The sequence below is a fragment of the Misgurnus anguillicaudatus genome, chromosome 18 (assembly GCF_027580225.2).
Source record: "Misgurnus anguillicaudatus chromosome 18, ASM2758022v2, whole genome shotgun sequence".
Taxonomy (NCBI): domain Eukaryota; kingdom Metazoa; phylum Chordata; class Actinopteri; order Cypriniformes; family Cobitidae; genus Misgurnus; species Misgurnus anguillicaudatus.
Genome location: NC_073354.2, coordinates 34,738,310 through 34,763,779, shown reverse-complemented (window position 1 = coordinate 34,763,779; position 25,470 = coordinate 34,738,310). Strand labels below are relative to the sequence as shown.

The 25,470-nt window shown below is 37.1% G+C and overlaps 2 protein-coding genes and 1 long non-coding RNA gene across 3 annotated transcripts; all 3 read left to right on the top strand.

Moving 5' to 3' along the window:
* The first annotated feature begins 2,460 nt into the window (after positions 1 to 2,460).
* Positions 2,461 to 3,480, top strand: LOC129430050 (trace amine-associated receptor 4-like). The gene has a single exon (XM_055187053.2). The coding sequence runs from the start codon at positions 2,461 to 2,463 to the stop codon at positions 3,478 to 3,480; it is 1,020 nt and encodes a 339-aa protein (XP_055043028.2).
* Positions 3,481 to 4,374: 894 nt separating this feature from the next.
* On the top strand, positions 4,375 to 10,013 carry LOC129435330 (uncharacterized). Its single transcript, XR_012358462.1, has 5 exons — positions 4,375 to 4,488; positions 4,952 to 4,988; positions 5,078 to 5,117; positions 5,219 to 5,283; positions 8,941 to 10,013. It is a non-coding gene; the product is annotated as an uncharacterized lncRNA (long non-coding RNA).
* A 13,178-nt stretch (positions 10,014 to 23,191) lies between these two features.
* LOC129429439 (trace amine-associated receptor 4-like) lies at positions 23,192 to 24,211 on the top strand. Its single transcript, XM_055186141.2, has one exon. It carries the CDS (start codon positions 23,192 to 23,194, stop codon positions 24,209 to 24,211), a length of 1,020 nt encoding a protein of 339 aa, XP_055042116.2.
* Positions 24,212 to 25,470: the final 1,259 nt, after the last annotated feature.

The window sequence follows — 25,470 nt, the reverse complement described above, 5'->3', positions numbered from 1 at the left end:
GCATTTTCACCCACAGGACTGCCGCATACTGGATGTTTTTCCTTTTTCACACCATTTTTTGTAAACCCTAGAAATGGTTGTGCATGTAAATTTTAGAAACTGAGCAGATTGTGAAATACTCAGACTGGCCCGTCTGGCACCAACAACAATGCCACGCTCAAAATCAGGGACGTGCACAGACATTTTGAGGGGCAGATGTTCAAGTGAAATAAAGGGCGCTTCTCATAATTATGTATATATTTTTTCTTTTTTTAAACAAAAAGTATATTAACGCAATTCTGACTTCCTTTTAAAAAAATATTTAAAAAGTTCAAAAAAGTTCAAACTCACGCAATTGTTTAATTTTCAAAAGATGTCTACAAAATAATCAGTTGTTCACACAGACACAATGGTCTCCTTAGTAGTCTAGGTTTATAGAGCAGCAAAGGAAGCCATTACACAATGTGCATGTTTTGAAAACATTAAATTACACATTAATTACAAATTTGTTAAAATGCTAAAAACAAAGTTGTGACTGCTGAGTTAGCGCTACATGCCAATAAATGCTATATCATATGCTAGCGTTTAGCTGATTAGTTGTTAGTTTTTATTCAAATGTATTTTTGTCTGATAAGGGCTCAAAATATAATGTCTGTTTACTAATGTGAGCTTCTGGCATGAGCCTTAGAGCAGAGCAATCAGAGCAGAGCTCAACATTATTATTCATGACCCTTTCAAACAGGGCAAAAATAGACCATTTAATTAAAATGACAAATTCTAGAGTTGTAAACAGACATGTAAAAACGTTTCCGGATATTTTTTGCACTTAATAAAGCAACATACCTTTTATGTAATTGTCAAAGAACAATTTAACATATTATGACAACACATCCTATGGCATAAGTTTCAAATGTATTAGGGTTACACATGTCAGAAACAACAAATATAGATTAGGCCTATTTTATTTGTATTTTATATTTTACTTTTTTGTGATGTCAGTAAAAATTCAGACTGGGCAAGTAAAATACTGAACCATCAGATTTCTTCCCAATCTACTCCAGCACTCCAGTATATCACATTATACTTATTTAACAGCCATTACAAAAAAGCGCAAACAAAACAGCTTACTACTGCAGTTAGCAATTATTTTATTGTTTGTGCTTTATTATTTTATGAGCAGTCTGTTTAAACTACATACACTACACTGTTACAAGTTTGCAACTCTTCAGGTTAATATGGGATTGTCATGGAAAACAATGTCCCTGAATCGGTATGTGTAAAAACGTGTCCCATATTGCATAAAACTGTTAATATAAGAATGCTTTCCTCACACACTTACCGGTAGCCTGCCTTCATAATCATGCACATGATCGCGTCTCGTTCGGGCTGAGATTTGGCGCTTGAAGCGCGAATGATGCAGCACGAGTGTAGACAAACCAATCAAAAGCGAAGTAAGTTAGAGAGGCGGGACTAAGGAAAGGTAAAGCCAATCATATTAGCGATTTGAATTTTGGAGGCGGGACTCATCTGTTAACCGTTTGTGTGCCACAAATAGCGTTATTTTTCTTTATATAAGAGTTTAAATCTCATTTAAATGATTTCTGAATAAATTCATGTTAAATTAAATAAGAAACAAGTAAAAAACACAAGAAACAGACAGACATCAGTTGTTGTATGAATAAATATCATATTATTTTTTTTTTTAAGCACCCCAGAAAAAAAGGGCACTTTCTCTCCAGGAATAAAAAGGGCAGGTGCTCAAGCCCCCTTTGATGTCTATGTGTGCACGTGCCTGCTCAAAATTGCTTAAATCACCTTTCTTTCCCATTTTCACATTCAGTTTGGAGTTCAGGAGATTTAGGACCACACCCCTAAATGAATTGAAGCAACTGCCATGTGATTGGTTGATTAGATAATTGCATTAATGATTAATTGAACAGGTGTTCCTAATAATACTTTAGGTGAGTGTTTTGGCTATATATTTTTTAAATAATACAATATTCATAAATATTTTCATAAACGTTTAATTTTTTATTTGAGGTAAATAAAATCTTAAACCTAAAAAATAAATAATTGCTTTTAAAGTAAACATACTGTACACATAATTAAAGCATAATACATATTTAAAAAAATATGAAAATGAGAAAAAAGACAAAGAATTGGAGTTGTGAGTTCACAGGAAATGAACCTGACAGACACAGAGCTACAGATAATCCTGTAACCATGGGTTACATGTACATGTGTTAGGGGCAGACACCTTAAATCTGAGAATATATAAAGAGACGTAGCTACAGCGATGAGTCCATTGAGATGTTATTTTAAATAGGAATGTACTGTTTGTATATCAGTTTTTCTTTTGATGTAGTTTGTCTTTGTCATATTATAATTTTTGAATTAAGTTTGTTTAAAATTTGCTAAATATTTGGTCAATATTTATCAAGATTTAAACCTGTATATCAGTCAGAAACTCAGGCAGACACAATGTCTTTCAATGAGACTGAGAATATTCTCCTGTGCTATTCTTTACATCCAGACTCTTGTTTGAGAGCTCATCGTCTCATTGTTGTTAAAGTGACAATGTACGCTGTAATGTTACTCATGATCCTCACAACAGTTTTTGGGAATCTGCTGATCATCATCTCCATCTCTCACTTCAAACAGCTTCAGTCTCCAACTCATCTGATTGTTCAGTCATTGGCTGTGTGTGACTGTCTGCTGGGTTTACTGGTGATGCCCTACAGTATGGTGCGATCTGTCGAGGGCTGCTGGTTTTTGGGAGATGTTGTTTGTAAAGTGCATTCTAGTTTGGACATGACCTTCAGTATCTCATCTTTATTGCATCTTAGCTTAATATCTATCGACAGGTACTGGGCCATATATGACCCTTTAAGATACAAAATAAGGGTCACAAACAACATTGTGGCTGTGTTTATAACCCTTACATGGATCTTTTCATTTGTGTACAGCTTTTCTGTTGTGTTTTCAGGGGTGAATGCTGTTGGTCTGGAAGCTCTTATATTACAAATGTCTTGTTTTGGTGGATGTGTTTTGTTTTTTAACAAAGAATGGGGGCTAATCTGTGTCATTGTAGTATTTATTATTCCAGGAACTATAATGAGCTCTCTGTATATCAGCATATTTAATGTTGTGAGAAAACACGCAAAAGTTTTGTCAGAGAAAGTGTCTGTGACCACCACAGGTGTTAACAGTCAAATCTATGCACACAGAGAAAGAAAAGCAGCTAAAACTCTGTCTCTTGTTATGGGCGTTTTCTTTATCTGCTGGCTTCCTTTTTTTATCGCCACTGCTGTTGATCCTTTCATCAATTTTGTGACCCCAGCTGATGTTTTTGATGCTTTGGTTTGGTTTGGCTATTTAAATTCAACTTGTAATCCCTTAATCTATGGATTTTTCTATCCTCGTTTTCAGAAGGCCTTTAAGACTCTCATATTCACTTATATCTGTGACTTCAATCATACACATACTCTGACATTTGAATAAATACCCAGATAGCAAGGTGACATTGATTAAATGTTGAAATTCCATCAGAATCATCATTATGGTCAAGGTTGAAATTTCAATGTTACATAACATTGAATCAATGTTGCTAATGTATTGCTTTCTCAATGTTGAATATCCAAACATTGAATCAATGTTTATAATAAATATATTTTTCAATGTTGATAAGCCAAACATAGACTCAATGTTGATTTTTGGTCAGCTTCATCTGCACACTTTAACACAAATCAAATTGGGTGAATTTCTGTATAATTTAGTGAAAATATTTACGATCCTATAAAGTCCTGTTCATTTTATGACCTAAAGACCTTTCCCCCCCAGGACCACCATCAGACAAGTTTTTTGCTTTTATACAGCAAGTAATAATTATCTGGTCAGATCAGCTGTAAATATGTGAGTGTTAAAGAAGATTTCAAATGTTTGATCATTTTGGGGAATCAACAGCTATTTTAAATACGTTTAACAAAAATGACCTAAATGCCTTAGACAGAAATGCCTTAGTTTACCATCGTCAGAAAACTGCCAACTAAGTGTATATTAACAAACAACAATCATAAGTCAAAACATATTATTAATAATCACAAATCAATTACATTATAATTTTTATTTTATTATATTATTTAATTTTATTTTTGCAGGAATTGGTAAAGTTATGAAATAAATAACCTAACATTAGTTTTGTTGCTCTTATATCTCTTATAGTGTTTGTCTAGCAAATTTGCATATAATTATGTAAAGTGTTATAGAAAAAAAATCGTGTGAAATTTAAATTAACTTTAAATTTCATTTATTGCTCAATTTTAATAGCCCAAAGAACACAGTATATAATAAAAAATTCCCCCACTGGCTATTAAATGCGCTACACCCAGTCCAGTAGGTGGCAGTAATGACCCTTCAGTTGCCAACCGCCACTCAGTTTAGAAGCGCAGAAGATTAGAACGTTAAGTTTGGGCGCGAAAGGACAACGACAGTGCCAGCGGGGTTTTAGAGGTAAGTTTAAAATATATATTCAGTTTTGCATAAGTTTCTTGCTGTCTTGTTTGTTACAGCTTAGTTAGTAATTACTGTTAGGTGAGGTTTGCAAGTTTATATTGTAGTAATGGTGTGGTAGCAGGACCTTGCGGTTTACAATGGTTTGTTAATGCTTAATTTTTCGTGGGTGTTTTTGTAAATATGTCTTAATTTAATGTTATTGCACAGAACTGTTCAGTTTATTTATATTATTATAGCTAACCTTATAAAGCCTGTTGTTGTTTTAGGAACAGTAATAATACGAATTGTCTATTTAGCCTACTTAAAGAAGAGTATATATTTTAAAAGTTCTAATGTATTTTGACATTCCTTATAGCTTGACGTGGCTGAAGTCAATACTTCACCAAAATTACAACCAATGTTTGGCTCAAAACTTGCCTAATGGGAGTGTTTTTCCCTTTCATTATTTCTCTTTTTGTAGGCCCATTAGAGTGATTTCCTGCGTTCTCTCACACATGGTAAGAGTGCCTTTCTGCCAGTTGATACATGATGTGACAGGTGTTGTTAATTATTACTTCGTTTATCTTTGTATTTTTTTTTATTAAAGGTCAGCGAATGGATTATCCAGTCACAGTACATAATGAAAGGTAAATGGCAATTAATTAAGTAATGTACAAAATGTATAAACTGAAGTGTATTCGCTAGCTACTAATCTCTATCATATTACCTCTATCACTCTTTTTAAAAGACTTGCCGAAGTTAGAAGAAGCTGAGTGAATCTTCAGAGTGATTCTTCAGAGAGAAGATGTTATGGTAATGTAAATCTTAAGTTTTTATGTTGTAGACTAGCCCCCCCCACCCATTCGGAACGCGTTTTAACTCGTACGATGGCCCGGCCGTGTCATGCCAAGGTTAACATGGCTTCCAGTAGCTACAAAGCAAACGCAATGAAACAAAATGAACAATTTGCACTGTCCTTTGCCTGTGATCCATCAAAGCACACAGATTTATGTTTAACTTGGAAAAAGTCTGATTCCGCTTAAAATCACATACAAAAAGCAACCATATACGTAGCTTAGACACTCCTTTTTCATCGACGTGAGGAAAAATATCCCGGGGCTGTTAAACTTTGTATTAAGATGTGTTTTCGTCGATCAGATCACAAGTGGACGAGAGAGACACATTACGTTTACACTTGGTGTTTAAATCCGTCTCTCTTTGTCCATTTTCGACTGCTTTAATTTTTTATTTGTTTTTAGCCTTCATACAAAATTAAATGTAAACTCACTGTCAAATAATCAGACTTTAGGGCTCACCTTTAATATTAATAAGGTTCAGTAAGTGATAAATGCTGTAATGCAGGGCTCTAAAACTAATGGATCATTTTAATAACAAATTCTTCAATCACAGTATTAACTTTCATAGTGCCATCATTTTTATCAATTCACTATTATAGTAAAATGTGGAAAAGTGTAAGTGACCCTAAAACTTTTGAATGGTAGTAGGCTATTTAATGATACATAAGATAGTTGGACAGAAACATTTATATCAAAGCTCTATTTGTAATTGCATAGCAAGCTACATAATATATTGGACACTAGCATACTACTTCATATAGACTGTTTCAGCAGTAACAACATAAACAAGCAGCTGTCGGGATCCGCACGTAACTTCCGGTAAACTCTGCTAAGAATAAATAACAACAAAGTTCTTTAAACTTAGTTTATTTATATAACAAGCACAAAAAACAACACATAGATTACCTAGGAAACAAAAACATTTGTTATTTTCGACGAGGCATTTGTTCAAGAGATCAGTTTAGCAACAAGTCAGACCATCAAAAAAAGGAAACCGGAAGTAAGGTTCGGATCCAGACGTGTATCACGTGTGTCCGATGAAACCGTCTATACATATACTCATAACGAGAAGAATAGCTGCCTACATACTTTTATCTATTGCATGTTTCTTTCCCCCTTTTTAAAACGTGAACCTGATTTTTCTCATTCGTAGTTCAGTTTTTGTTGCATTACATCTCCTGTTCTCCCTCCCTGGTGTCACCATTGGAAGCTGTGACTTGACACGAACTAAAGCCGCACCTCCTTCTCATATTCTGAGTGATAGCTCTTCTCTGGGCGAACAGCAGATTCATTGATCTCATAATAACAATGATATGATTTGACGCAAGGCACAGATGAGAGTTTAAATTCGATCAGGCATTGTTTTCCGGAATGCACGGCTCATGGTTGCTTAGCTGCAAAAGACGCCACATGCTCTAAAGAAAGATGCGCATTGACCGGCATTTAATAAGTGTTTTTACACCCCATTAAGACAGCCAGCGACCAGCAGTAAATCTCATTCACCTCAATGGAAACCCGACGACTTCCGCCGACACGAGCGAAAGTAACCGTTGGCGACTGTTTGGGCGTGTCCAGCGTAGCGAGAAAGCCAAGAAAATTTAAACTTTATGCAAATGTTGAGAGAACCCCGGGAGCGACCACCAATGAGAACGAAGCAGCGAAGCTCACATCATCCTTCTTTTGTCAGTTACTGGAGTGGATAGTACTCATTTGTTTATGACTACCAGATTTAAACATGCCTCATTGAAAGAGACGAGCGACACACAGCGACAACGTCGCTGGCCGCCCGAACGTGGGAAGTGACATGGGAACGGCAACGGGATGCAGTAATGTATATCGAAATATCGGAAATGTGTTTAGAAGCCATATCATTGAAAAAATTTATACCGCGACATATATCGATATTTAATTACCCTTCATTCAGACAGCCAGCGACGCCACCGCTGCGCGTCGCCCGTCCCCCCCAACGAGGCGTGTCCAAACCCGGTTATCACAAACAAACGAGCACCATCCACTCCAGCAACTGCAGAGAGAAGGATGACGTGAACTCCACTGCTTTGTTCTCATTGGTAGCCTCTCTCGAAATTCGCTCAACATTTGCATAAAGTTAAACTTTTATCAACTTTCTCGCATCACTGAACACGCCGACGCGGTCGCCAACGGTCGCCCCCGCTCGTGCCGCCGGAAGCCGCCAGGCCTCCATCGAAATGAATGAGATCGCGTCGCTCTGCTACTGCTGGTCGCTGGCTGTCCGAATGGGGCATTATTGTCCAGCCCTATATCACTACCTCTATCTCGCATAATAGTTTTTGTACAAACACCCGTGGCAGTTGACACACTCTGCTGAGCCTGATTTAAGTTGCAGAAATGCCGTGAATGCGGGCGGTATGACAAAATCCATCCCACACAATTTGTCATTTTATTTCATGGTAGCGGTATATATGTTTAAGATTTATGTTTATATTGTTTTTGGAATATCCAAATTTGCCCCTCACCAATTAGCTTTAAATTAAATGAACTTAATACATTTAAAAAACTGTGATGGGCAAGGTAGTGTTAACGTGAAAATGCACTAAAGATAACAAAAAATTAAGGGTTGATAGACAGAATCTTGTTTTAAAATCAGTTATTTATTTTCTAGGCTATTGAAGATATAGTATGCATTGTATTTTATATTTATGCATACATAACATTAGAAATAGGCATACAAACAAGTATGAATATGCACAAACCTGACAGGAAAATACATGTAGGCTATATGAGATCTTTAAATATGGAGATTATAAATATGAAGGTGCTATGAGGGAATGATCATGGAGTCTGTTTCGAAGTGGTCTTGTCGCTTTTTACTTTCTTTGTTCAGTCTCTTTTTTGTCATTCTGATAAAAGTTGTTGTCCTGTTAGCAAATGGATCGTCAAACTATATCGCTCAAGCGGCGTTCGCTGCTCAACATACAGTACAATGTTTCCTAAGTGAAAATGTTATTTACCATTTGTGCAGAATAGTAGATTGGATTAACTCTTTAACATTAACTCATTTATGTGACCAAATGAATCTGATCAGAGAAGTGACTAGGTGTAAAAAGGACATTTAATGACTGCTGTAATGTAAAAAAAATGTTTTAAATAATGTAAACTAAATATAGTAAAAAGGACATTTTGAAAATTTTAATTGTGCAATCATGTTGAGAAAATTGGCAAAATAATTAGAAAAATGTTTTTTTTAATTGTCAGCTTTGGACAAGAATTTTACTTTTGGTGCATCTCCAATGCTTAGTATATCTTTAATAGCCTACAAAAATAACTGATTCAAAAACAAGATTCTGTCTATTAAGACTTATCTTTTATTTATTTTTTGCATTTTCCCTTTAACACTGACTTTAACTTATATTTTTAAAGCTGTGGTGAGCATTTGGTTGGAATCTGATTGGTGAGTGGCAAATTTGTATATTCCAAAAACAATATAAACATAAAGCTGAAACACTCATATACTGTGATATATCTCATTTTGAACCACACTCTTCCATACACAATACTATGTTGTCTAGGAAATATTTTCCCCATGTAGCCACAGTATGGAGTTCTAACTTCCTGCTTGTTTTTAATTCTTTAGATGTCTCACAAGAACCAATGAAATCTGGGAGACCTCAGAGTATGTCCTTGCTGTGACTGTGCAAAAACAGCTATGTTATGCCCGTGAATGGATTGGTGTATAAAAGGGCCTGCAGTGTTCAACAGTGTCTCTGTTTAATGTGAAGTAAATCCATCACATTTGCATCAGAGGAGGAGCTTCAGTTACTGAATAGTCCTAAACAATGAACTGTGGTAATGTTTCAATTTCTAAATGTTTCAAGAAGTACAGTTGTGTCTTTGAGTTTTGTATGGTACCTGTATCTGGTCATTAAAAATTTAATTGAATTGAAATTGAATTGCTTTTCCAAATTCATTTTGCTGATGTATGTTTATGTTGTCTTAATTTTCCAGAGTCCTCTAGTGGCAATAATATTTATAATTTTAATTTGTACTTTTGTATTTTATGGCAAAAAAATTTGAATCATACAATTGTATTTTAAGATATATATACGTTTAACTTTGCTCGTGGTATTTAATTTCTTGAGTGTGATGTATCCTGTGTAAACTGTGTGGGTGTATTGCAAGTTAGTGACTTTTTGGTTTAAAGTATGTTAATTGTAGCCCTACATGGTCTCTGATTTAAAAACTAGTCAAAACAGACTTGATTTAGTAACATTGAATCCTGCAGTAGATAAAGCTTTGCTTTAATGTTGCTTTATTGTTAATTACACTATTGAAATGATGTTCAATAAACATTGATCTTATATCCATCTTGATTGATTTTCCATCATTGAAATAACATTATTCTAGGCTGCAAACCTGATGAAAAATCAATGAAAAATGTCAACGTTGTTTCAATGATAATTTGGTTAATGGCATCAACATCAATTCTATGTTGATTCACTGTTGGTCTGTTACCTTAAGTGATTGAATTTATGTTGAATTAAGATTGGTTTTGTAACCATTTAGATTGATTTTGCATCATTGAAATAACATTATTCCAGGGTGCAAACCTGATGAAAAATCAATGTAAAATTTCAATGTTGATTCAATGATAATTTGGTTGATGGATTAACATCATTTCAATGTTGATTCACTGTTTGTCTGCTATCTGGGTATGATTTCTGATGACTGAATAAATATTGTGAAGCTGGTAGTTAATTTGAAAAGTAGTGTAATGTGACAATTTATGTATGATTCAACTTTATTTGATTTAATATTGACTTTATTGTAATGTATGCATATGTATATTACATATGTAAATATGAATAATTCACCAAAGGAGCCTTAATGCCTGTAATGATCTTGATGGGAAAATCATACATATTAGATCTGTTGTTAGTAGAAGAACTGAAATTGTTAGTTTTAGATTTGAGATGTATGGCCAATGTTAAAACTTTACTGAACTCAGTAGTCTGTATGTTCAGTGATATGGCACATGTAAACCCTAAATGATGATACAAAAGTCCTAAATTTGATAATACAAAAGCAATCAGAGGAAAAAACTGTTTAATCATGTGAATAAAGTCATGATTCAAATAATAAATGTACATCCTACTATTTAAAATGATTTGATTTCTAGCACCGGGTCTATGAAACATGATGGACAATATTCTTATGTAGCCCCTAGTATATACTGTCTGCACATCATCACAACAGATTCAAATAATTTCAAAGACTTTCTCTTCATTGCAGTCTGCTCATTTTCTGATCAAATCATCACTCTCATTCATTATAAGTCACAACAAATTTGGAACGAATCTGGAACAATCAGTTATTTATACTCAAAAGAAAGTGATTGTTAAAGTGTAAACAACATTAAAAGCTTATACATTATTTATTTTAGTCTGACATATTAGGTGTTTTCATCACAACTGACTGTAGCACAGTAAAAGTGTAGGCCTACACTTTTAGAAAAAAGAAAAGCTGTCACTGAGAGGTTCCCTTTAAAAGGTCCTAATTTTAAGTACAGATTTGGTACCAGTATGTACAATTAAGGTACTAATATGCACTCTTTAGGTACAGATGTGTACTTTTTGAAAGGGTACCACTCTAGTGACAGCTTTTGTACTTTTTCTTCTGCGAGTGTACTGGAAAGTTGTTTATAGGGTACAAACAGCAAAATGTGCATTTCAAGTGACTAAAGATTTTTCAAAAATGTAAAAGCTGGTTCCAATACAAAGTGAAAAGAGAAGTAAGTTGAACACTATATGATCCTCCATGCTTGGACAAACAGGGTTAATCTGATGCAAGATGTGATAGCAAATCTATGACACCTGGATGAGTGACTGTCAACAATGAGAGGTGAGGACCTTTGAGAGGTAAATGTTGTTAAAAGTGAGAAATTATAATAAGACTCCTGGGTGCTGCTGTGTGTTTGTGTGATAAACACTGATATTGCATCATAACTAAGCATAACTAATTGTGTTTGTGTGATTGCATCATACTGTAACTAAACTTTGTTTGAGTGTTTGAATGGTTGTAAATGTGTTGAATACAGATCAAACACTGTGGTGAAATATACATTTATAACTATAGATATATGAGATTTTTACATTTATTTGTGAGGGTTATCCATAAGTGCAAAAGACTGGGTGCATTAAGTTTGGGGAGAGGTTAAAATTAAACTAAGGCTTCAGAGGTAAATGTAAACTCATTCATACAGTATTGTAAGTACACTTATTCATACAGTATTTTAAGTACAGGCCTATGACAACATTTAATTTTCTGAAATATTATATACATTTTAGCTGTTAATTTCTGTGTTGAAAGATTAAACTTTAAAGTTATTGTTACTGTTATATCTCAACTTTTAATGTGTACAGTATGCTACACATTCATGCTTGTACTCTTTTAACTATGTTACTTCATCTTTATTGAAAAGATTTGCTTTTAGTAGTCTTTAGATAATCTCTTTACATAGGTTTAATTTACCTTACGGTTTAATACCACGAATTACGGTTTAATGCCAACTTGAGAGACCATTTAAATCAGGTAAGACTGTCAGGGATGAGAGCGAGACCCAGATGCAGGTGAATCAAAATTTGAATGTAAAGGTTTTGTCTCGTGTTCTGTTTTGTTTTGTGTTTCAAACTTTTATTTTGATATCCTGTTCGGTTTTTAGTCTTTTATTTTGTATTCTGGTCATGTCATACTTCACTTTCCACTTTCTGTGTATTTCTGTATAACCATATCACCCTGTAGCCCAAGACAGCTTGCCCACTGAAGCTAAGCAGGGCTGAGCCTGATCAGTACTTGGATGAGAGACCACCTGGGAAAAACCAGGTTGCTGCTGGTAGAGGTGTTAGTGAGACCAGCAGGGGGTGCTCACCCTGCGGGCTGTGTGGGTCCTAACACCCCAGTATAGTGATGGGGACACTATACTGTCAAAAAAGCACTGTCTTTCGAATGAGACGTTAAACCGAGGTCCCGACTCTCTGTGGTCGTTAAAAATCCCAGGATGTCATTCGAAACAGAGTAGGGGTGTACCCTGGCCAAACTTGCCCTACTAATCATCCCCATATCTACTAATTGGCTATATCTAATAATTGTTCATATCTCTCGGTCTCCTCTCCAATAATATAAGCTGGTGTGTGGTGGGCGTTCTGGCGCAATATGGCTGCCATCGCATCATCCAGGTGGATGCTGCACATTGGTGGTGGTTGAGGAGATTCCCCCATTCATATGTAAAGTGCTTTGAGGTCTGCAGAAATGTGCTATATAAATGTAACGAATTATTATTATTCCTTCTGATTATATCCCTGCGAAGTATTGTATGTGTAACAGCTGCAGTTCTTAGCGTTACATAGTTTTGTATCATGTGTCTTGTATCTAGTATCCTGTTTCCTTATTCTGTTTTCATGTTCATGGTTTTGACCTCTTGCCTGTATATTTTGGATTTCGCTATTGGATTACCCTATTTGGATGTGTTTGCTTGCCGGTGTGGATTTACTTTATAATAAACCTCCTGCACATGGATTCATCTCTCTCTCTCGCTTTGTGTTAGTGGCCCACGTTACAGAATACTTCACCTTACCAGAATCCAGCTGAGGTTTCTGAATTCCTGTCGGCATCATGAATCCACTGTTTGCTTGCTTGGACTACGCCAGAACAACAGACCGATTGAGGATTACTTCAAGGATTTCCTAGATCTGAGCTATCAGGTACATTATAAGGATGAAATGCTTAAGGACATTTTTTATAATGCACTTGATAGAAATTTACGCCTGTATATGCCACGTGATGCCTCAATCTGGACAGTAGAAAGTTACATAGACTTTGCTCTTTTGTTGAGTGGTTCTCCCTTCACCGTGGGAGTTGTAGATGAGGAACACTACAGCTCAACCACAACCACCTCACAAGAGCCAGCTAAAGTCATGCCTGTTTTACCTAAAGCTACCTATGCCATGACTGTCTCTAAGATGGCCGCCACCATGCCTGTCTCTAAGATGGCCCCCACCGTGCCTGTCTCTGCACCCAAGATGGCTGTCATGTTACCTGCACCTGTTTTTAAGATGGCTACCACCATTCCTGCACCTGTTATCCAAAGAGCCATTGACGTCTGGGCTGGAGAGCAGAGGAGATGCCTAAGCAACATATCTAGGACCTAACAGGGCAAGTAACAAAATAAAGAACGGCAGCGCTTGAGAGGACACGACTAAACTAACAACTAAGAGAGTTATCACAAGCTAAGCTAGCTACATGGTCTGGAACAAGACAGAAAACACAAGGGCAATATATAGGGGAAGGAATGAGGAGATAACAAGGGAGGACAGCCGAGGGGCATGAACTAATAATGAGGAAATAAACAAGGAAACGGGAGAGCAGAGCCCATGGCAGGCTGTCAAACAGATAACAAAAACACAGGACAACATGGTGAAATCAAACTGAATACCTGACAGAACCCCCCCCCCCCAGGCGCACCAGGGAAGGGCTCACCTTGTCGCTGACAAAAGTCTGCAATCAGTGACTGGTCCAGAATATCCCGGGCCGGGAGCAAACACTTCTTCTCTGGATCATAACCCTCCCAGTCCACCAGATTCTGGAAGCCCCTTCCACGGGGTCTAACGTCCAGTAGTCTCCTTACAGCATAAACTGGAGATCCATCCACTAGACGGGGGGAGGGTGTTTGTCTGGGGTGATTTGACAGGGTTAAAGGGGGATCTAAAGACAGGCTTAACCCTGAATACATGAAAAACAGGGTGAAAAACATTATGTTTCCTAATAATACACCCCATAGGTCTCATATATAAATTAAATAGAAGTGGCCCCAAAATGGATTTGGAGAGGAATGGAGAGGTACTCCACAGGTAATCGGAGCATCAGATGAAGAGAACTTACCTAATTTAATGGAAAAAAGACCTATCACTAAAATAAGAATTGAACTATTGCAAGAAGGTACCCCCAAAACCAAATAATTGCTCTAACTGCCACAGAAGATTATTATGATCGACTGTATTGAAGGCAGCTGTAAGATCAAGAAGAAGCACTTTAAAAAAGTAGACTCTGTATTATAATGGGCAGAGAAACCATATTGGTAAGGTTCTGTTAGCTTCCTTGTATTCAGATAAGGAATCGGTTAAGAATAAACAACTTTTTCTAGAAGTTTGGATAAAAAATGATAACTTTGAGACAGGGTGGTAATTCTAAAGGCAATCTTCCCCCAAACTCTGTTTCTTAAGCAAAGGTTGAACAACAACAAAATTAAAAACATTTCTGGACTATCCCAACAGATGATGATGAATTAATGAGTAACTGAAAGGTGGAGCCAATTTCAGAAAAATAGGCCATAATAATTTCAAAAGGAATAATATCAAGGGAGAAGCCAACACACACGTACTGCGTGCAGAGATTGTGGTTCTACTGGCAAGAAATGTGATATAGCCGGTCCCTCTAGCCAAAAGGAGGTCAGGGTTTAACAGCCCTTACTTCATAGTACCCAAGAAAAGCGGTGGGTTACGAGCGATCTTGAATTTGCACTCGCTGAAACGTGCACTTCACAGAATGCCGTTCAAGATGTTGACGCAGAAAAACATTTCTCAATGCATCCGTCCCCAAGTTTGGTTTGCAGCCATAGGCTTGAAGGACGCATACTTCCATGTCTCAATTCTTCCTCAACACAGGCCATTTCGCTGCTTTGTGTTCGAGGGGCGGGCATATCAGTACAAAGTCTTACCATTCGGCCTGTCTCTCTCTTGCGTGTCTTCACGAAAGTTGTGGAGGGAGAATGATGTTTTATTAAACAAACAAAAAAAATCTTAGTGTTTGTATTTAATTCCTCATACAGTGGTACATTCAATACTAATATAAGCCAATCATTTTGAATTATATGTAAAATAATTTTTGTTTTAAATGGCAAAGTTTCCATACTTTACTTCAAGTGTCAGATGTATAGTATATGCATTATTTAGCAAGGATTGATCAAAAAGACATGTCATAGGCTTGCCTGCTCAACCAGAATCGCCTCTGGGTTGGTCATTTTCGGATGCAGAGCCAATATTATAAAAAAATTGTACTTCCTAATATGTAAATTGCCACTGTTATTTTTAACCCCACCATTATACCTCCATTGACCTTTAATTCAGGACACACAGTTCAGTTTTTTAATTGTAATCTCATGAGTCGCAATATTTGTGTATTAGTTAGTTACGTATACAGCTGAGGGGGTTGAGACCTGACCTGATCTGTATATAAGAACACATCTGAGCTATATCACACTCATTTAGGAAGTTAGATGGAATAAGAATGTACTGTATTTATGTTTATTTATATATTTGCTTGAACCATGTTGTGATTTTTAAAATTATTTTGTTTAACCTTTGGGTTGTAATTGTCTTCCTGTTAACTAAGTCCTGTAAGACGCGATGTCTTTCAATGAGACTGAGAATATTCTCCTTTGTTTTCCTTTACATCCAGACTCTTGTCCTAGAGCTCATCGGCTCACTGTAGTTAAAGTGGCAATGTACGCTTTCATTTCACTCCTGATCCTCATGACAGTTTTTGGGAATCTGCTGATCATCATCTCTATCTCTCACTTCAAACAGCTTCAGTCTCCAACTCATCTGATCATTCAGTCATTGGCTGTGTGTGACTGTCTGATGGGTTTACTGGTTATGCCCTACAATATGGTGCGATCTGTCGAGGGCTGCTGGTTTTTGGGAGATGCTATTTGTAAAATTCATTCGAGCTTGGACATGGTCTTCTGTTTCTCTTCTTTAATACATCTTAGTTTAATATCTATTGATAGATACTGGGCCATCTGTGACCCTCTGAAGTACAAAATGAGGATCACAAACAACACTGTGACTGTATCAATCAGCATTGCATGGATCTTTTCATTTGTGTACAGCTTTTCTTTTGTGTTTTCAGGTGTGACTGCTGTTGGTCTGGAAGCTTATATATTACAGATGTCTTGTTTTGGTGACTGTGCCGTGTTTGTTAACAAAGAATGGAGACTAACTTGTATCATTTTACAATTTATTATTCCAGGAACTATAATGAGCTCTCTGTATATGATCATATTCAATGTTGTAAAAAAACACACAAAGGTTTTGTCAGTGAAAGTGTCTGTGACCACCACAGGTGTTAACATGCAGTCAAAGCTCTGCACACAGAGAAAGAAAAGCAGCTAAAACTCTGGCTCTTGTTATGGGCGTTTTCTTTCTCTGCTGGCTGCCCTCACCTATTGCCATTGCTGTTGATCCTTTCATCAATTTTGTGACCCCAGCTGATGTTTTTGAGGCTTTATATTGGTTTGCATATTTTAACTCAGCTTGTAATCCTTTGATTTATGGATTTTTCTATCCTCGCTTTCAGAAGGCCTTTAAGACTCTCATATTCACTTATATCTGTGGATTCAATTATTCACAAACACTGACATTTGAATAAATACATGGTTTTTGTAGATAAATAAAAAGCAAACTGTAAAAAGGGCGGCATGAAGTTGCAACTTGGTTTTGCAAGTCAATTCATATTATTTTAAGTTTTTACCTGTGAATAGTTGACATAAATTATAAAAACAAGTTGAAATTGTTTAACTTAATTTTTTAAGCAGCATAAAAATATATGTTGATTTGACAAAAATGCTGCATGTTTTTTTGTTACAGTGCAGTGGTTGAATAAAAGTTGGTAGTGTTGATTTCAGAGATATTTCATTTCTTTATCATTCTCTTATAGAAGTTGTATGTGTTATAGGTTATATATATGATTAAATCTTTTGCTTCTTTGACATTATTTATAGCATACAGTAAAAAAACATCCAGGCCTGTAATAATCTCATCATACATATTCGATCAGTCATTATAGTAATGACACATTGAACAAAAAGCCAGACAGTTTTAGATCTGAGATGTATGTTATGAATGTTTTAAATTTGTCTTTTAACATCCTGACCTCAATAGTCTGTATGTTTAGTTATATTAGACAAATATGATGTTTACAAAAGCATTCAGTGGAAATTACAACTGTTTAATCATACATGAATAAAGTGATGATTCAAATAATATGTTACAACCTGTTATAACCTGTAACTTACTGGAAGGAAGTTTTTCAAGATATTTTTTCAAGTATTTCTAATAGTAACTGTTGAAGGGTAAACAACCTAGAATAAGACAAGTTAAGCTATGATTGTAGTCTACTCAGTCTACATATCAGGTCATAAATCCTGGCTATGATCCTATTTTCAAACCATTGTCGCTTCAGTTTAGGGTTAGATTTGGTGTTTGCGTTAGTTTGTCACTTTAAGTATTGGTTTATAAAAAAATCTGATGTATTATTTTATATTTTCTAAACTTTACGTTGGGCTTAGAGTTGGGTTTGGGTAGGGATGTCATTTCATCACCTCAGAAATATTGCCAAACTCCGGCCCACATTAACTATACGGGATGCAGAAAAACTTGTCCATGCATTTGTTTCCTCACGACTTGATTATTGTAATGCTCTTTTCATTGGGATCCCAGAAAAGAGCATTAAAAAACTTCAGAACATTCAGAACACTGCAGATACGAACACATCACACCAGTTCTACAATCATTATATTGGCTCCTTATTTCAGCATGGATTGAATACAAGGTTTCCCTTCTTACACATAACTGTATTCATGGAAAAGCCCCCAGTTACCTGCAAGAATTACTTACACTACAGATCCCAGCACGTTCCCTACGCTCCACAAACACTCATCGGCTCCTTCCCCCAAGGACTAGGACTCGCACCATTGGTGATAGAGCATTTTGTGCTGCTGCTCCCAACCTATGGAATGCTCTTCCTGAATACTTGAGGGCCCCACAAAGGACTGAGATTTTTAAAAAGGATCTTAAAACATACCTTTTTAAGAAATCTTTTAATGTTTAAATGATTAATTACTTTTTAATCGTCTTTTTATTAAATACTGTTTGTATAAATTGTGTTTTTTATGACCTTCAATATGTCTTTTGTAGCACCTTTGTGATTTTATTGTAGCACTTTGAGATTTTCTTAAAAATGTAAAGTTCACTATAAATAAAAGCCATTATTATTATTATTATTATTATTATTATGTAAATCTAACCCTAAACCAAAGCGACAATGTTAAGAAAATAGGACAAAACAGTTGGATCACCAATATGTGAGAATGCCACGGAAAAGAAAGTCCGTGGCAGGGCCCTGGAAAAATGCGAAGATCCATGAGAATGCCATGGAAAATTTTGCAAAAAATTCTGTGACTATGCTACAGCAATTCGTAAGATCAGGTTGAAAAATAGTTTTTCTCTAGAATGATGTCAGATAAAGCCACTGCTTTATTGTTGACAGAGCAAGCATTAAAACACGCAGATTTTAACAGGCACGGGGACTCTGAAACCTCCCGTGAATGCTTTTTGTATTGTTAGACCAGTCAAGTTGTTATGGTAAATCCCAACCAGTTTATACAGCAGCCTTTAGGGTTAACTAAGAAATGCAGGGTAGGAAACAGCATCAGATGAGAAGCATACAACATTGCACCTTGGGGAGCGATGTAAGTAGCACTTATGCTGGAGTATTCCAACATCATTATAGTTAGCAGGAATTGTGTGGTAAATAAAAGTTCTGTTTCAATTTCAACCGTTGGCAAACAGTGTACCTTAGTGCCATGCCGAGAAATCCACACTAAAAGCTGCCTTGCAGAAATGTAAATCCAGAGGTGGGCACCAGGAAAGTTTGTTCCAGCAACGGACGTTAAAAATTAGGAACAATAGGACAACAGATAAAACTAAAACCCACATCATAATCCAATAGGTCAAAAGGTTATTCAAACTTCACCAAGCTTCAAATGTTCCAAAATTGTGGTCTAAAATTTAGAAACAGACAAACAAATGTGAGAGAGGAGCTGCAGCCAAAACATGCCAACATTCTGCCTCAACCTGGAAGTGAGCCTACTCACGTAGGAACCATAGGAAGTAGCTGAGTCTGTGGTGTTTAGGGAGGGGGACTCTTGAACAGCTGGAGAGTGGGGCATGTGGTCAGCGTCCAAGCTGTTTTCTGCAGCAGGGGACTGGAAAGAAGTTACCTCTATAAGGAGCTATTCTGTCTCTGTGCAGGACAACCTTCCTGTCCCTCGGTGACATCTGTACCCTATACACTAGCTCTCCCACTCTCTCTAAAACCAAGCAGAGACCCACCCAGTGACAATCAAATTTCAGGAATCTACCTTTTTTCTGTACAGCCAAACTGACTGGCCAGACTGAAAGTTCCGTCCCTCGCTCCTAGCATTGTAGTTTCTCTTCTGTCTTATGCCAGCTTTCTGTAGTTAATCTCTGGAATATACATGGGCTTTTCCACCTGGTTCGGCAGCCGTCTTGCATATTCTGGTTTAGCAGGTGCAACTGACATGTCAGGAGGTTTCCCAAATGACAACTCTGAGGGGATCCAAAGCTCACAGCCCAACATAAGCAAAGCAGGTGTGCATAAAGTGAAGTCTTCAACTACTAATTTGTAGGCCATGAGGATGAGAGGAAGGTGCAGTCCCAGTCTCGTTCGTGGTCAAGAATAATTATAGCTAAACCGAAAACACAACACGCTGCATAAAGCACTAGTACAATACAATCAACCACAAAAGACAATGGCAACATGAGGGCTATATATACAGACACTAATCAGTGAAAACAAGACACACCTGGAGAAACAATCAAAAGGGAACCAATCAACAAAAGAACAACAAGGACTACAGACATGGCAAACCAAGATATACACTTCAAAATAAAGACATGACAAAAACAATAGACAAGACCATTACAGAACCCCCCACTTAGTGGGCGGCTCCTAACACCCTTCAATAACAAAAATAGAAAAAAACATAATCAGTTCATGCTGGGTGGAGGAGTGGAGGTGGACCAAGCGATGGGATTGTGGGCCTGGAAACCAGGGCAGAGCCAGCAGAGCAGGGAGCCAGGGAAGAGCCAGCAGAGCAGGGAGCAGGGAGCCAGGGCAGAGCCGAGAGCCAGGGCGGAGCAGGGAGCCAGGGTGGAGCCGCAGGTGGAACCAGAAACCAAAACAAAGTTGGAACCCATGGTGGTGCTGGTGGCAACAGGAACCTAGGCAGAGGGAGAAAAGAGAGAGGGGCCCTCTGGGCCAGGTTAGTTATGGCAGTGAATTCAACAAGCTCGGGAACTGCCATCTTGGACCAGGCAGAGATTCCAGAGAGCTCGGAGGCAGCCATCTTGGGCTAGGCAGAGAGAGAGTTCAGGAAACTTGGGAATGCCCATCTTGGGCCAGGCAGAGAGTTCAGGGAGTCTGAGATAGACCATCTTTGTAAGGGCAGATAGTCTATAGAGCTTGGGAGTGACCATGTTGGTTGACCTGCAGGACACAGAAAACACAAGGAAGACCATTTTGGCTTGGACAGGGAACTAAGGAAACATTGATACTGGCATTATGGTCGGGACAGGAAATTCAGGAACATCAGGCTCAGCCAACTTGGTCAGGCCAGGAAGCTCATAGGACTCGGTTTCAGTCCTTTCAACCGAAACAGGAAGTGCAGGGGACTCAAGTTCAGACTTTGCGGCCAATTCAGGTGACTCTGGGTTATTGGTTTGAGAGACATCTTGTGAAACAGCAGAAAGCAAGACCACACACACACCACAGAGCCATGACAAATACAGGGAGCACATAATTCAAAGGACATACTTCCAATGCCATAGAGACCATAGAACTGGACATAACCGGACTTGGGATTCCAGCCACCCGTACAGACATCATCCGGGTATCCAGCAGACTAGACATCAACCATAGGGTCCTGGCATGAAATGGAGAGGCTGGTGAGGCGGCCATCTTCTGAAGTGGCTTGGGTGTGGCAGCCATCTTGTGAAGTGGCTCTGGTGTGGCAGCCATCTTGTGAATAGGTGCAGGTATGATGACAGCCTTCTGAAGAACAGGTGTGATTGTGGCAACGGCCCTCTTAACAACAGGTGCCAGTATGGCAGTAGCCATCTTTAAAACGGGAGCAGACATGGTGACAGCCATCTTGGGAACAGATACAGGCGTGGTAGCAGCCATCTTGGACATAGGCTTAGATGCAGACATGGCAGCCATCTTAGGAACTGGTTCGCGTGTTGGCCTTGAAGGAGCCGACTCAGACACAGTGGCAGCGTCCTCTGCGCTCTCGGCCACACTCCTCTCTTCCCCCTCCCAAAAAGATTTGATGGGACAGCCATGACACAAGAGATTCTTGGTGAGTTTGTCCTGATGTGATCAGGCTGTGGCTTGGCTGATGATGCAGTAAGTAATACACCAGCTATAAACTCTCCCAACTCACAGTCACAGTCCAAGGCAACTACTTTACACAACTGGGGGTTGAGTCCCAGTCAATACCATGTTCAGAGGCTCCATTCTGGAAGGGTAGCCAACGGCGCCATCCTTCAAAATTTTGCGGTAAAATCATTAACAGTACCTGATTCTTGGTGTAGTGAACTCAACTGATCTGCTTAATCCATAATGGTCGTTGATTCTGTAACGTGTTGTGTGCAGTGAAGAGGCTAGATCTAAATGCAGATCATACATAACATACATCGTCCAGGGCATGAAACATGAATCCAAACATAAACACACCTGGGAAAACAATCAACAGGGAACCAATCAACAAAGGAACTACAAGGACTACAGACATGCAAATCAAGACAAACACTTCAAAATAAAAGACATGACAAGAACAACAGACAAGACCATTACATTAACAGTACTGCAGTACGGTAGTTTTCATTAAGAATGTAAAGTGCAACATCACTTTATGCTGTGTTACACAGTACACCATATATTCATATCTCGTTCCTCGCACTAGATAATTTGCATGATTTAACTTCGAGTCATTGATGTGTTTGAAGGGTAAGTTATATTCACACTTTGCTCCGCACCGTGAGCCTCCAAACCGTGAACCTCCGCTGATCATGCGTGCATCTCGACAAACTGACGAGGCATTTATAGTTGAAGCACTTGCTGTTGCATAATTCTTTGAACCGTCAGGGGGCGACTTGAGCAATCCAGTCCAAAACCCACACACAGTAAAGGATAGAAGACGTTTTAGCTGAAACAACCCTGATGCTTGTACCATCAAACCTCGATGTATAAATATGAGAACATGAATAAAAACGACAATCTCTTAAATATGTTTTTATTAAACATTATCATTTCATTAAAATTTTATTAAACAAACAATACAGAAATCTTCAGGTTTGTATTTAATTCCTCATACGGTGGTACATTCAATACAAATATAAGCCAATAATTTTAAATTATATGTAGAAAAATGTGTGTTTTAAATTGCAAAGTTTCCATACTTTAAGTGTCAGATGTATAGTATATCCCTTGTTTTGCATGGATTGATCAAAAAAATACGTCATGGTCTTGCCTGCTCAGCCAGAATCGCCTCGAGGTTGGTCATTTTCGGATGCAAAGCCAATGTTATCTAATTGTTTTTGTCCGCACACCCCTATGCCCTGCCACTTAATTGCCACTATATTATCTTTAACCTCACCATTATACCTCCATTGACCTTTAATTCAGGACACACAGTTCAGTTTTTTGTTGTAATCTCATGAGTCACAATGTTTGTGTATCAGTTAGTTACGTATACAGCTGAGGGGGTTGAGACCTGACCTGAACTGTATATAAAAACACATCTGAGCTATATCACGTTCATTTAGGAAGTTAGATTGAATAAGCATGTACTGTATTTATGTTTATGTTTCTTTATATATTTGCCTGAATCATGTTGTAATTTCTAAAATTATTTTGTTTAACCTTTGGGTTGTAATTGTCTACCTGTTAACTAAGTCATTTAAGACACGATGTCTTTCAATGAGACTGAGAATATTCTCCTGTGTTATCCTTTACATCCAGACTCTTGTCCTAGAACTTTTCGTCTCACTGTAGTTAAAGTGGCAATATACGCTTTCATTTCACTCATGATCCTCATGACAATTTTTGGGAATCTGCTGATCATCATCTCCATCTCTCACTTCAAACAGCTTCAGTCTCCAACTCATCTGATCGTTCAGTCATTGGCTGTGTGTGACTGTCTGCTGGGTTTACTGGTGATGCCCTACAATATGGTGCGATCTGTTGAGGGCTGCTGGTTTTTGGGAGACATTATTTGTAAAGTTCATTCTAGTTTGGACATGACCTTCTGTTTCTCTTCTTTAATACATCTTAGTTTAATATCTATTGATAGGTACTGGGCCATCTGTGACCCTCTGAAGTACAAAATGAGGATCACAAACAACACTGTGACTGGATTTATTACCCTTACATGGATCTTTTCATTTGTGTACAGCTTTTCTGTTGTGTTTTCAGGGGTGTATGCTGTTGGTCTGGAAGCTCTTATGTTACAAATGTCCTGTTTTGGTGGCTGTGCTCTGTTTGTTAACAAAGAATGGAGACTAATTTGTATCATTTTAGTATTTATTATTCCAGGAACTATAATGAGCTCTCTTTACATCATCATATTCAATGTTGTGAAAAAACACGCAAAGGTTTTGTCAGAGAAAGTGTCTATGACCACCACAGGTGTTAACAGTCAAATCTCTGCACACAGAGAAAGAAAAGCAGCTAAAACTCTGGCTCTTGTTATGGGCGTTTTCTTTCTCTGCTGGCTGCCCTCAACTATTGCCATTGCTGTTGATCCTTTCATCAATTTTGTTACCCCAGCTGATGTTTTTGAGGCTTTATATTGGTTTGCCTATTTTAACTCAACTTTTAATCCTTTGATCTATGGGTTTTTCTATCCTCGCTTTCAGAAAGCCTTTAAGACTCTCATTTTCACTTATATCTGTGGATTCAATCATTCACAAACTATGACATTTGAATGAATACAGTTTGTAAAGAAAAATAATAACCACATTGTAAAAAAGGCAGCATGAAATTGCAACTTGTTTTTGCAAGTCAATTCATATTATTTTCAGTTTTGACCTGTGAATAGTTGACATAAATTATAAAAACAAGTTGAAATTGTTTAACTTATTTTTTATCTATTTTTTTTTGTTACAGTGCATGGCTGAATAAGAGTTGGTAGTGTCAATTTTAGAGATATTTAATTTATTCATCATTCTCTTAAAGTAGTTTACATTATAGGTTATGTATGATTAAATCTTTTGCTTATTTGACATTATTGATAACATACAGTAAAAAAATCCAGGCTTGTAATGATCTCAATGAAAACATCATACATATTCAATCAGTCATTATAATAGTGACACATTGACCAAAAAGTGCTAGACAGTTTTAGATCTGAGATGTATGTTACGAATGTTTTTAACTTGTCTTTTAACATCCTGACCTCAATAGTCTGTATGTTTAGTTATATTAGACAAATATGATGTTTAATACAAAAGCATTCAGTGGAAATGACAATTGTTTAATCATACATGAATAAAGTGATGATTCAAATAATGTGTTACAACCTATAAGTTATAATCTGTAACTTACTGGAAGTTTTTTTAAGATATTTTCTTTAAGTATTTCTAATTGTAACTGTTAAAAGGTAAACAACCTAGATTAAGACCAGATGGAAGTTAAGCTATGATTGTAGTCTATTCAGTCTACATATCAGGTCATAAATTCTGGCTATGATCCTGGTGACTAAACAATAGTAAAGGCACTGTAACACCAGTTTACAGGGAGCAAACAATTTTTAAAATGTATTAAAAGGGTCTCTGTAAATCCATTTCTTTGGAGAGAGGTCGAAATGAAAGAAAGGCTTCATTATCTAACAGTAAACTATAATCTATATGTACTATGAGCAGATGATATACAGTATAACATTAAGCAGTCACAATTTTGTTTTTCTTAACCAGTTAACTGTCAACCTTACTTTTGAAAACCCCCAAACTAAAATTAAGTACAGTTCATGAAGCCTTTGCACTAAAAACATAAGTTTGTTTTCATTTGAAAGCAGACACTTGGAGGATTTTTGTCAAAGACATATTTTTTGTGATAATGAAAACACTAGTTATGAAAGGATAAAAAATTCGAATAACTTTACAAAATACATTTGATACATCTTTATGAAAAACTTATTGATATTGGCCCTAAAAGAATCTACAGAATCTAAACATTTATTTACTAACAT

What these genes read in the sequence shown, in the direction of transcription:
- LOC129430050 (XM_055187053.2), top strand. Translation starts at nt 2,461, where the DNA reads ATGTCTTTCAATGAGACTGAGAATATTCTCCTGTGCTATTCTTTACAT.
- LOC129429439 (XM_055186141.2), top strand. Translation starts at nt 23,192, where the DNA reads ATGTCTTTCAATGAGACTGAGAATATTCTCCTGTGTTATCCTTTACAT.